This window comes from Mus caroli, chromosome 3, assembly GCF_900094665.2.
Source record: "Mus caroli chromosome 3, CAROLI_EIJ_v1.1, whole genome shotgun sequence".
NCBI classification, from domain to species: Eukaryota; Metazoa; Chordata; class Mammalia; order Rodentia; family Muridae; genus Mus; species Mus caroli.
The window spans coordinates 86,294,013-86,307,469 of NC_034572.1; the positions used below are offsets into that span (position 1 = coordinate 86,294,013).

The window sequence follows — 13,457 nt, forward strand, 5'->3', positions numbered from 1 at the left end:
AACCCCTTGTGTCAAAATAAATCCAATCGCACACCCTGATCCTCCTCACTTTGTGTTTCCATCCTACAAAATTGTTGTACAATCTCCCTTCGGAGATGCAGTTCAGATTCTAAACTGGCTACTTCCCTGCTCACACTGGAAATAAAGCTTTCATTTTTAAGCTTCTGTCTCTGAAGTGAGTTTTCTCAGCTTCTACCCCACCACTAATTTACAGCTTCTGTGGGGTGAATAGTGCTCCAAGTAACAAGTCTAAATTTAATCAAATCTTGTTAGATGTTTATAGATTTTCTAACTTAAACTGTGATAATTGCCTTTATTTGTATTGCTTCCATTCCTACCTCCATAGATACTTTGCTTAATTCTTCTGAACTGAATCCACTGGGAAAAAATGTTGTGGCATTTGTTGCTTTTGACATAGGTTTGCAAAATTGTTTTCTTAAAACAATGGTCAATAACCACCATTTTTTAAACATTGGGTTCCAGGGATTTGTTATTTTAGTGACAATTTAGATACATCTCATTCTATATTCTGTCTTTCCTCTTCTCTTTGCTTTGTCTCATTCTCTCCTGTCTTCTTCCCCCCTCCCTGTTTTGATTGCTTCTGGGGTGAGATGTTTTTCCTTCTGTTATCAACAGTTGGTCACAGGTCTCCCTAGAACCTAAAAAGGGTCTCCAAAAGTTTCTGATATTCTACAGACAGCTTTCTGTACAGGTGTGGGACCATGGGAATTTGGGGGCAAGATTCCTATCCCTGCCAGGAGACTCTGAGACTCAGGCCATCTTCAGGTCAGAGAAAGTTAACTATGAAACTTCACATCTGGAAACTGAGAGAACAGTTCCCTGAAGTCCTTGTCTAGCTTTGCTTCCTATATAATGAGTATGTGGCTTCAATCAGGAGTTGTCCCTTGTTCCTTTTTTCAGGAACTTTTTGTAGTATCTGTATTTGCCTTTCACTGTTATGAACCATTTTCTCAATGCCTTTACAAGGACTGGGAGGTATTAGCATGCTTAGAGTCCATGGATAGCCATTCTTGGGTTAGCCTCTTTCACGATCTTACTGGTACTGCAAAGAATCTCAAACATATTTCCACTTAAATATTGTCGACTATTATAATTCACAGGTAGCAAAGCTGTCAGATGTCTGGCTACAGGAGTAAGCTCATGAACTTTTAGGAAAACAGGAGATAAGAGGAGATAAGAGGAGCATCCTGACTATTCACAAACTTGACCTGTGGACCTGGCCACAAGAATGTACAGAGAGAATTGGATGCATGCTGAGGAAGGAGGAGGAGAATGAGGAAGAGGAGGGGAGGAACAGAAGAGGAGGATACTTAAAGTTGTGGATGAGCCCATATACAAGAGCTCTGAGGTTCCTGTTTGTTACGTTTCTCTTTAATTCTACATCCCACTCCAATCCATCTCAGCAATATGAGGCAACACATTCCTTCTTGTGCATTTATTCAGTTTGTTCTGGACTAACTCCTTGTAAAATTCTTATTTATCAGCTGTGAATGCCATACCTAACTGGGGTTCTCCCACATACATATCTAGATTTTGTACTTCAGTTTTAATTCTGAAATATTATAGATTCACATAAATTTGGAAAACAAGAGGATCCATATATTCTTTATTTTGGATTCTTGAAGTGTCAACATGTTATTGAATTTTAATATCAAAGTGAGATAGTTGATACAACCCTCAATCCCTTTTTATTTTAATACCTACCTCTGTGCCTGTAGGGGCACAGAAGAACAAGAACACTTTTCTCAGAAGATTTAGTCTACTCAGAGGAGAGGTGTGGAACAGAAGAACTCAGATATGAACACACTTCAGTGATTCTCAGCCTCCCTAATGCTGGGACCCTTTAATACAGTTCATGTGTAGTGATCTCCAACCATAAAATCATTTCATTGCTACTTCATAACTAGAATTTTGCTACTGTTCTGAATCATAATGTAAATATCCGATATTTGGATATCTGATATGGTCCCTAAAGGATTGAGAATCACTGGTCTACTGTGTTCCAGTACCTGACATTGGTCTCTTCCTATTCCAAGTCTTACAGTAGTACTGTAATAGCAGTAATGTTTGTATCATCTTCCCTGTGATGCAGTGAAGGAAGCTGAGGCATGATAAATTAAGGAACTGATGTAAAGTTACAATATTGTTTCCAGGTATATCTAGATCAGTGGTTCTCAACCCTCCTAATGTTGTGACCCTTTAAAATAGTTCTTCATGTTTTGGTGACCCCCAACTATAAAATTATCATGTTGCTACTTTGTAATTGTCGTGACTCTTAATATAAATATATGATATGCATTAAATCTGATGTGACCCCTAAAAGGATCAAAATCCAGAGGTTGAGAACCACTGAACTACAGTGTAAACCCAGGCAGTCTGTTCTCTCTGTCTCTCTCTCTCCCTCTCTCCCTCTCTCCTTCTCTCCCCCACCTTCTGCCTTGTTTCCTAAGTTACATAATTTACCAGATACAACCATATTTAAGAATCACTCATCCGTTGCTCTAGCAGGGCTTGGCATTCTCTGGAAAAGCACCTTCCCCTCAGTGACAAAGTGACAGGCAGAGCTATGGGGTCCTCAGAGATCTCTCACTGCCAGGGATTGCTTCCTAGCATAGTACTGTATAACAAGCACCACCAAATAAAGCATCTCCTCCAAGGCAACAGAAGTCTTGCACAGCAGAGGAACATGTTTACTTGTCAGTTCATGGTTTCACTTCCAGCCCCACAACGTTGTAGGTGGTAATGGAGGCCAGTGGTGGCAAGGTTGGTGTCATGCATTGCCCTAGCAGGACTTGGCATTCTTTGGAAAGGGACCTTCCCCTATGTGACAGGCAGAGGCTGTGGGGTCCTCAAAGATCTCACTCTCACGGATTGCTTCTTGGCAGAATGCTGTGTAACAACCACCACAAGAGCAAATCCTCCAAGGTAGCAGAAGTGATCCACAGCAGAGGAAGGTCTTTGTCAGTTCATGGTTTCACTTCCAGGCCCACATGTTGTAGGTGGTAATGGAGGCCAGTGGTGGTGGTAGTGGTGGGGTGTTGCCCATGGTGCCTCACTTTCGGGGTAGGCATGGAGAGGGGCACTTGGGAGGGCAAGGCTTGACACATCCTTTTTGGGGGCATGACGGTGGACAACATGCCAGGGTACAGGAGCATCTTGGGCTACACAGTGGTGGACAGAGTGGGGAAGTTGGTGTGGAACACGGCGACTGACACACTAGGGGACATGGAGGACATGGAGGACATGGAGGACAGTTTGTTGATGGTGGGCACTTGTCTAGTGAACACTTTTCAGAGCAGCGTTGTAGCAGCTTGTTTAGACAGCTGGGCTGGCATTTGGTCTCACACTTTTGTTCACATCTGGGATCACAATTCTTGAGATCATTCTTAGAGTCACTGGACTTATCACTTGACATTTCTTCCTTGGATATGTAGGCCTGAGAAGAAATGGGAGACAGAGTGTCATTGAGGGACAATTCATAGGGCTTCTTCCTGCTGACTCATCCTATTTTCTGGAGAAGATTTCCATGTGTTCAGTCTCTGGACCATCTCATTAAGAGATGTCCTTGTCTGTGGACTTGGGGTATGTCTAGATACCTGCACTCTGATTTTCTCTTACTTTGTTTCCATTCTAGACTAAGCAGGTGTTCTTAGGGGCCTGGAGTGTCCCAACAATCATAAGACCCATAATTTCAGTGTTGATATTTTTTGTAACCCCAAGTGTTTAATGTAACTCATGTAAGCTATTATTTCAAGGAGTCCATAATTTTGATTACATTGCTAAGAGCTTCTGTGGTTCAGCAGATCCCTGACAGGCCACTTCTCTCCACTTTGGAGACAGGTGGTTTCTGAGTAGGCTTTGGAACTGCAAGTATAGCTATGAGTTGTTTCATAAGCCACCCAGCCTTGATAATTGCTTTTTTTTTTTTTTTTTTTTTTTAGCTCTGGTGGACTGAAGCAGCAAGGCACTTGAGATTCTTTTTAGATCCCTGAACCATTCTAGAACAACACTCTCCCTTTCCCCCAGGAAGTCATCTGTTCTGCCAAACAACTGGGGAAAGGGAAGAAATCAAGATAGAAGAGATTAAGTGGGGATCTAATTTCTTGAAGCATGAAATGTCATTTCCAGATGTGAATTAGTTTTCTGGTTAGTTCTACCATGAGGTAGGTTTTTCCTATGGAAAGTTTGATTTCTAGATTTAGTTTTTAGTTTCTAACAACACTCAAAGTTGGCTTTAGTTGGTACACATGAAGAGGTTAGCTCAGGGCCATTGGAAAATTTCGCCAGACCCCGTCCCTCCTGGAAGAGACAGGTCAGAGAGCACGTAGTCCAGAAGGAGAGGCTGAGTGAGGCCCCACTACCTCATTCCCTAAAGACCAATCAGTTTAAAGGGCACCTTGTTCTGCCAATCATATTGTGCTACTGGTGCTCTATTCTATCCCTGGAAGCCATTTTAAAAACTCATGGAACAGACCACAGGAGGTCATTGCCTCTCCTTCCGGTCTGGGACAACCCCACTGCACTGGAACAATACATTCCTCTTGCTTTTTGCATTGATTCCCAGCTCCATGTGGTTCACTCAGGGGGTCTCAGGTAAGCTACCACTCGCCGGGTCTTACATTTGGTGCGTTGGCAGGGAATTCGACTCCTTGTGGGAACACACTGGAGCGGTAAATCAGAGGTCTTGAGCTTTTACTGCAGTTTGTCTTGCTCTTTGTCAAAGTCTGAGTTTGTAAGTCTGAACTTTTGCTTGCAAGTGTCGAGGCTCAGAGAGCCTACGGTGTCTGGTGCAGTGCGGTATGGTCAAATGCAAAAGATGTGCCTTAACTTGTAACCACGGGGGACTGTAGGATGATTCAACACCCCTCTACCCTCCAACCAAGGGAGCCGGGAAGGCTCTGCTCCTGCTGGAAACAGCAAGACAGCATCAGTAGGAACCATGTCTTGCTTTAACCTGGGTTATCTGGCTCCTGCCGAGAGGCATCTGGTTTGTTTTCATGTGGCTGGAGCTGACTGAGCAAACTGTGTTGATTGTCTTTCTCTGTGTTTGTTGGTATCTCATTTTGTGTTCTTGGACTTAGACTGACGACATTTTTGGACACTGGACAGAGTGAAAGACAAGTTAGTTACCCTCTGTTTCTTGACATGACCCATTCATAGGGACTTTTGACTTGCAGGTAATCAAAACAGTAGAAGAGAGAGTCTTTTTAGGTCAGGATCCTTTGGGCACCTGGACCAAGGGCCCTATATAGTTACCTAGAAGAATCTAGTGGAGGAACCCCCCTCCTCCTTCATAGATAAAAGCCCTTCTTTCCCAAGACCCACCTCACAGGTTCTGACCATCAGGAAGAAGGAAGCTCAGGAGGAAGGATCCGGACCTGAGAAACTTTTGGTCCTCCAAGGCCCTTCAGCAGTGCACCTGTTACTCCAAGACCCTACTCCTCCAAATCTCCCTACCCTTGCCCCCATGGCCCCACCAGCACTAGTATCTAGTATTGGTCCCAGGATCTTCAGCCCATAAGTGACCAGGGCTATTACACCTCCCCTTACTGGAGGGAGGAGAGAGAGGAGACCTGAGAGCCACCTCCTCTGATACTATAGTGGCTCTCCCACTAAGGGCACATTGGCCTCTGAAGAAGGGCAATCAGGCTACGTAATATTTATCCTTCTCTTTGACCAACATGTACCCCACCCCCTTTTTTCCCAAAGGGCCTGTTAATCTCTTTGAGACTGTTTTATTTATAATGCAGGAAGCCAGAAGCCAGAAAGAATCAATTGACTAGGCTGTTGTGGACAGCAGACTTTCCCTGACTAGACCTAACTGGGACTTTAATATGGCAAAAGGTAAGGGGCTCCTAAAGCTCCACCACCAGACACCACTGGCAGGTCTCAAGGGGGCTGCATGATGACCCACAAATTTGACCAAGGTTAAGCAGAGATCACATGCGTCACCCACAGCCTTTTGAGAGCAGCTCATGGAGGCATTCTGCTAATATACACCCTAAGACCCCAGCAGCAAAGAGCATAAAACTACTGTGACAATGGCTTTTATAGACTAGGCTAGTAGAGATTACAGGAAAAAGCTTCAGAGGCTAGAAAGACAGGATAAGTCATTGAGGGATTTAGTGCAGGTTGCTGAGAAAGTCTACTATAACAGGGAGACAGAGAAAGAGAAGAATCAGAGAAAGAGAGAAGGAAGGAAAGAAAGAAAGAAAGAAAGAAAGAAAGAGAGAGAGAGAGAGAGAGAGAGAGAGAGAGAGAGAGAGAGAGAGAGAAAGAAAGGAAGAGAGAAAGGAAGAAAGAGGGAGAGAAAGAAAGAAAGAAAGAAAGAAAGAAAGAAAGAAAGAAAGAAAAGAAAACAAAAGAGAGAAAGGAAGAAAGAGAGCAAGAAAGAAACAAAGAAAGAAAGAAAGGAAGAAGGAAAGAAAGAAAGAAGGAAAGAAAGAAAGAAAGAAAGAAAGAAAGAAAGAAAGAAAGCAAAAGAAAGGAAGGAAGAAAGAGAGCAAGCAAGAAAGAACAGAAGAAGGAAAGAAAGAAAGAAAGAAAGAAAGAAAGAAAGAAAGAAAGGAAGGAAGGAAGGAAGGAAGAAAGAAAGAAAGAAAGAAAGAAAGAAAGAAAGAAAGAAAGAAAGAAAGAAAGAAAGAAAGGCAGACAACAGAGAAGGAATCTACAGAGATTCCGGGCTACAGTAATTAGTGAAAGCAGAGAAGAGAGACTCCAACTAAAGAAAGGCAGAAAACCCTTTGAAAAGGACCAGTATGCATACTGTAAGGAGAGAGATCACTGGACCTGAGAGTGCCCTAACAGGAGCAGGAAGTCCCAGGTCATGGGAAAAAGCACCCCCCAAAAGGCAAAAGTCTTAGCCCTGGGTGAAGACAATGATTAGGGGAGACAGGGTTGCAACCCCCCTTGAACCTAGGGTAACTCTGAGAGTTACCTCTCAATTTTTTTTGTACACAGGGGTTCAACACCCCATCCTCCAAGCCAATGGCCCCTTTTAAAAAAAAATCTTGGGTTCAAGAAGCTAATGGCACCACAATGTATTCATGGACTACCCAAAGAACAGTGGACCTAGGGATGGGCCTGGATATCCCATTCATTTATGATCACCCCAGACTGTCCCTACCCTCTGTTTGGGTGAGACATACTCTCTAAAATGAGAGCCCAGATACACTTTCTGCCTGACAGACCACAACTAACCTGCTGAAAGCCAAGGTTACCTGGTTTACAGATGGGAACAGTTTCTCCATGAAGGTCAGAGATGAGCAGGTGCTGCTGTGGTGGACAGCACAAATGTCAGCTGGGCAGAACTTCTACCACAGCACCTCTACCCTCTGGCATGTTGATGCAGAAAGTGTAGCTAATTGCCCACACCAAGGCCTTGGAGCCAGCAAGAAAATCAATATCCACACGGATAGCAGGTATGCCTTTGCCACAGCCCACATCCACAGGACTATATGCCAAGAGAGAGGACTGGTTACATCAGAGGAAACAAACTGGAAATCTTGGACTTCTTGGATGCTATAATGAAGCCAGCAACTGTGAGCATTATTTCCTTCCCCAGGACATTGGAAGAGAAGAGACTCAGTGTCCCAGGGCAATAACCAGGCAGATCAAGTGGCTTGAGAAGTGGCTATGCAGGAGCCTATCCTGGTAATGGGCCTGCAGGAGACACCTGCTGGGAAATGGGACTGGATGAAGTGATGGCTTCTTTTAAAAAATATAGAAGAAGAAAGGACTAAGATTGCTAGTCATCCTACCTGCCAACTATTACCAAGAGAAGGAAGGACAATGGCACACACAAGAAGGGAGAACTATACTCCCCAGGAAGCAAGCAAAAGGCCTACTAGGCCAAATACACAGATGGACTCATTTAGTGGATAAAAAGCTTGTCCAAGCAGTTAAGGGATCACATATGTATGTATGTGTATGTATATATACATAGGTGTGTGTGTGTGTGTGTGTGTGTGTGTGTGTGTGTGTGTGTGTATGTATGTATGTATGTATGTATGTATATAGGACTCAGGTTTTGAGTCAGAAAGATTGTAGAACAGTGTAAGGTATGCCAGCAAGTGAATGGTTATGCAGCCAAAAGTAAACAGGGCAAAAGACCTAGGGGAGAAGGGCCAGGAGTATATTGTTAGGTAGATTTTAGAGAAGGTAAGCCAGAAAAATATGGTTACAAATTCCTTCTAGTGTTTGTAGATACTTTCTCTGGATGTGTTCAGGCTTTCCTCACCAAGCAGGAAACAGCTACCATGGTATCTAAGGTAGGTAAGAAGATATTAGATGAAATTTTTCAGATGTCCAGAGTGCCAAAGGTAATTAGATTGGACAATGGTCCTGCTTTTGTCTCTAAGGTAAGTCAGGGATTGGCAGAGATTTGGGGGACCAATGGGAAGCCCCATATTGTGCATCGTAGGTAGAGAAAATAAACAGAACCCTACAAGAGACCTTGACTAAATTGACCTTGGAGACTGGCTTGGACTAGTTGGTGCCCCTCCCCTTGGCCCTGAACACCCCCTGCCATTTTTACCTGACCCCTTTTGATATCCTAAATGGGACACTCACTCCTTTGACTCCGGCTCTTGATCTCCCCAGAGTGACTTTTCAGGCTGACAAGGATCTTATGGCTCAATTGCAAGCTTTCCAGATCAGCCACCTGGAATTGTGGCCTAAACTTAGTGCCATGTATAAGGCAGCTATCCCAGAGGTTCCACACAAGTACCAAGTTAGAGATTGGGTATATGTTAGGAGACACTGTGCTGAACACTTGGAAGCAAAGTGGAGTGGGCTGTTCCTGGTGTTGTTGACCACCCAGACCTCCATTAAAATGGATGGAGTAACTGCCTGGGTTCACATAATGTCAACTCGATAGCAGTCAGACACCCAAGCAATGCCCTTCTGTAAGGGCAGAGAAACTATGAGATGGCTATGGTGTATCTTCCAGCACTGAGCCTTGGCAGCCTCCACAACCCTACTAGGGTGACTTGGCAGGTGCTCTCAGCCACTGATGGTGTGGCTTGGTCCCCTACCTGCACTGTATTTGGTGGCTGGACCCTGACTTTGATCTCTGTGTTTTAGTGGTGGGCCCTGACTTCTGGGGTGCCGCTGCCCTAGAGACACAGGGGGAGAGATTGCCTGAATATGGGAGATGAGGGACTTGTAAATCTAAATCATGTCCCAAAAGTGGCCTTGGAGGTTAAGGTTTAGGGTGCAGACACCCAAAGTTGAAAAGTGTCCTTTGAGAAACCCTGAAGTGTGCCCCCGAGATGGGAGAAGCTAGCAGCAGGCCCATCAGTGTTAGGGGGGCAACCATTTCTTCTATGCTCCCAGGGAATGGGAAACATCAGCAAACACATACTGAAGACCATCCCAGGGGTAATGAAAGATTCAATGGGCAAGGTGAGAGAAGGATTAGCCAAGCAGAAGAGAGAGAGAACAGAGTCAGGGCTAATTCCAGTCTTGGTTTAAGTCCTGCTCTTGGAATTAACCCTCATAACCACCTTGTTAGGACCCCTAATTGTTCTACTATTGTTGAGTTTTGGACCCTACATTTTGAACCACTTGGTTGCTTTTGTTAAGGAATGCATAGGTTAATAAGTACAGCTAATGATCTTAAAGCAGAAGATACAAAGAACTAGATAGAGAAGACCAGCAATACTTCAGGATTGACGTTTTCACAAAGAAAAGGGGGGAAATGAAGAGGTCAGCTTAGAGTCATTGGAAAATTCCACCAGACCCCTTCCCTCCTGGAAGAGACAGGTCAGAGAGCACATAGACCAGACGGGAGAGGCTGAGTAAGCCCCTACTACCTCATTCCCTAAACACCAATCAGTTTAAAGGGTGCACTATTCGGCCAATCATATTGTGACTAGTTGCTAATGCTTTATTCCATATAAAAACTTAAGAAATTGGCCCCCCTCCCTGGATTCATCACCTCTCCTTTGAGTGTGGGAGGACCCCAGTGCACTGGAACAATAAATTCCTCTTGCTTTTTGCATCGATTCCCAGCTCCATGTGGTTTACTCAGGAGGGTCCCCGGTAAGCTAAGGCTCATTAGAGTCTTACACAAGTTTGATTTTATTTGATAAAAAGTATAATTTATGAAATGTAGTTTCAAAATTGGTATGACTCTCTGGGGAGGCAGCTCTTTAAATGAAACTCTAAAATAGGTAATGCTCACTCTAGTCCTTGTTATTTAAAATAACAAGAAACTTTAACAAAACAAAACTCTCCCAGCTCTAATCAGTATTGGGGTTGATACAGCTATATTTAGGACAGAAGATGCACAAGAACAATCATCATCATTGTCCAGATGCAACTCACCCCTTTCTGTTGGTAGTGAAACTGACAAGCAGTCTATTGAGGTGGATGGTAAGGCTGTGCTTGGGAAGGTGGACTTTCCCTCTTGTTCCTCTGCTGAGGTCTGAGAAGCTGGGGGTGGGTTGGGGATCAGCTCCATTTATGACATCATTACAGCATCATGAGTAGTGAATGTTGGGTGATTCCAGGACTTCTAACTCAAGTCCTGGACATGAGAATCTAGCTATGATTACTCAACTCTCTGTCTAGACTTTTCTGGTCCCTTAAAATAGATGCTGAAAGAATCAGGCTACTGTAAAGAATCCTGAGTGCTGAGGGCAGAAGGCTCATTGCTGCTAGGAGTGGAAAATCTGGCTAATTATCTGCCTGTCTATTCACTCCTTAGGTTCTCAGTCATTTCCCCTGCATCTTCTAGAAAGTTTGTGGGATCACTCACTCACTTCCACTCTTTTTTACCTGATTTTATTAATAGGAAGTTTTGAAATCTCTTTTATCATCTCATATTTGCTAACTCAAGTCCAAAGATTATTTTTAGCAGATTTTTCCAATGTGTCTGTATGAATTCTTTTTCTCTTGTTCTCTGTCTCTCTCTGTCTCTCTAGTGTTTGTGTGTGTGTGTGTGTGTGTGTGTGTGTGTGTATGTATGTATGTGTGTTACTGATGGGAGACTAGTGATTGTTTTTGCACTCAGAGAGCAGTTACCTGTTGATATCTAAGGTTAATGCTCTTCCTTATAAGCAGTGAATCTAACATTCCTGACTACTACTGATCAGTCTAATTAGTGGCATATCATGCTGTGTATGGAAAAACCTCTCAGAGGTTTTTTCTGGCTTTGTCATAGGCCTAATCAGGGAAGTTTATAGTTGGGACTGAGGTGCATTTGAGCTGCAATAGGAGGAAGCTGGGAGGACACGTAGTAAATGAAGTTTGTCAGAGACAGGGCAAGAACTCAGTCCCAGAGGCTCATCTTGCCAGTCACAAGTGGCTGTTTTTAAATTTTATTTTAAATCTTTTTTATGTGCCTGAGTATTTTACCTCCATGTATCTGTGTGCACTGCATGCATATCTCATGTCCAAAGAGGCTAGAAGAGGGCATAAGAATACCAGGAACTATAAGTACAGAGGTTGTAAGCTGCCATGTAGTTGCTGGGAACTGAACCCAGGTATTCTGAAAGAGCAACCAGTGCTCTTAACTACTGAATTATCTCTTAAGCCCCACAAGTGACTCTCTGCTAAAACCTTGGTATCATCTTACCTCATGTATCAAAACCCTGACAACAGAGTGTGGTGTGGATTTATAAGTACGGTGGTAAAGTGTAAGTGAGACCATTTTACTTGAAAAGGCTTATAAAGGTGTATGCAACTGAAGGAAGGCTGTGCTGGTGGCACACAATTAGTGCAGATGAGAGAAACATCATCACAGAGGTCAATTTCTGTGGAGACATTAAGAAGAAAGTGGAGATGACTCAGAAAGAGGAGAGTACGATAACTCTTGAAAACTGAAAAAAGGTGTGTTTTCACTACAAGGATAGGTTTTTGAGTCTCAAAATGCTGAGAATGGTTGCAGGAGCACCTCTTCAATGATCACTGGAAACCTAGCCTTGATTGTGCCATTGAGCTGACGTGAGACTTTGAATTTATTTTAACCCAAGAGTCTTCAACATGACTTAGTTCAGAGACAGAATTGAGGGAGAGGAAAGAAAGGCAATGGGGAGAAGAGAGAATCATAATTCAGAAAGAATTATGGTCATAAACAATCCAAACATGCCTAACGAGAACACAGAGGTTGGGGGTATTTGACTGCTTGGGATAAATGGTATTAGAGACATTATCTCAGTTCAAAACACTCATTTTCTTCTCTCTATAATGTGTTATGAATTCTGTTTCTCCAAAGCTGTTCCCATGTCTATTTGGAGAAGCCAAGCTCCACCTGCTGTCCAGCTCTAGATGCAGCTAGTTACCAATCTGAATTTGGAGAAGGCAAGTCATTTTCAACATTAGTGTCAAAGCTGTGGTGAGTTTTACTAGCCACAGTCATCTTCCACTTTCGTCCTTTCCTCCCTCCAGTATAGCTCAAGAATAATATCTAGTGAACTTAAAACACAGCACAATCTTATCAGCCTTTGAAACCCTCATCCCTTTTTAAAGGCTGAGCACACAAATACACTTATATACAAGGTCCCAGGTCAGCTCAGCTCCATTGGTGTTGCATTTGGTATCCCTGTTACCAGGCTCACACTGGGCTTCAGTTTTGTGGGCAACTGGCTAGCAGCAGTTACTAATAGCATGACACACAGCATGCTTCTTAGGTGAAGGGGTCTCAGGAGAACAGCTGCAGGCGATGATGAGTAAGTGCCAAAGTCTAGCCGAGATCAGTGGTTAAGAGCTAGGTGGTCAGATTCCTTGGTGCCAGATTCCTAGGTTCAAATCCTGCTTTTATCCTTTACATCCCTAACGCATCACCCCTAGTGATATACTTATCCAGTCTATATCTCCCTCTATTACCCACAAAATGATGTAATTGTAGCACTTGTTTAGGATAACATGTAAGTTACATTGAGTTCCAGTCTTATTACCTACACTCTCACCATTGGACAGCTTCACTGTTTTCAGGGTTGTAAAGATCAGAGAAACATCAAAAGAAGTCAGTGAGTATTCTGTATATTTACTCCCAGTGTGCTCCCTGGGTTTTTCTGGATCTCTCTTTTTGTTTTTCCCTCCCTCCCTCCCTCCCTCCCTCCCTCCCTCCCTCCCATGTATGTTTTATATGTGCATTTTATGTTTGTGTATTTACACAGGTATGTTTAGTTTTGTTTGAATGTGTATGCTTATAAAAGTCTATGCCAGAAGTGTTCCATATCATTCCTCAGACATAGTCACGCTCTCCCTTCCTGTTCTGTCCAGGCCTTCCCCTCTCCTCCCTTTCCCTCCAATCCTATCCTCTGTACTCTCTCATTCTGTTCACTCCCCTCCCATTCCTTCCCTCCCCTTTCTTCCCCTTCCCTCCCTCTCCTCCTCCCCTCCTCCTTCTCTCTCTTTCCCTCTTTCTTTCTTTCTTTCTTTCTTTCTTTCTTTCTTTCTTTCTTTCTTTCTTTCTTTCTTTCTTTCTT

General features: G+C 43.4%; 1 protein-coding gene across 1 annotated transcript; it reads right to left on the minus strand.

Moving 5' to 3' along the window:
* Positions 1–2,694: 2,694 nt before the first annotated feature.
* On the minus strand, positions 2,695–10,460 carry Lelp1 (late cornified envelope like proline rich 1). The gene is made up of 2 exons (XM_021158831.1): positions 10,351–10,460; positions 2,695–3,457 (listed from the first exon to the last, which is right to left on the minus strand). The coding sequence occupies exon 2, from the start codon at positions 3,434–3,436 to the stop codon at positions 3,074–3,076; it is 363 nt and encodes a 120-aa protein (XP_021014490.1). The 5' UTR covers positions 3,437–3,457; positions 10,351–10,460; the 3' UTR covers positions 2,695–3,073.
* Between the last annotated feature and the right edge of the window lie 2,997 nt (positions 10,461–13,457).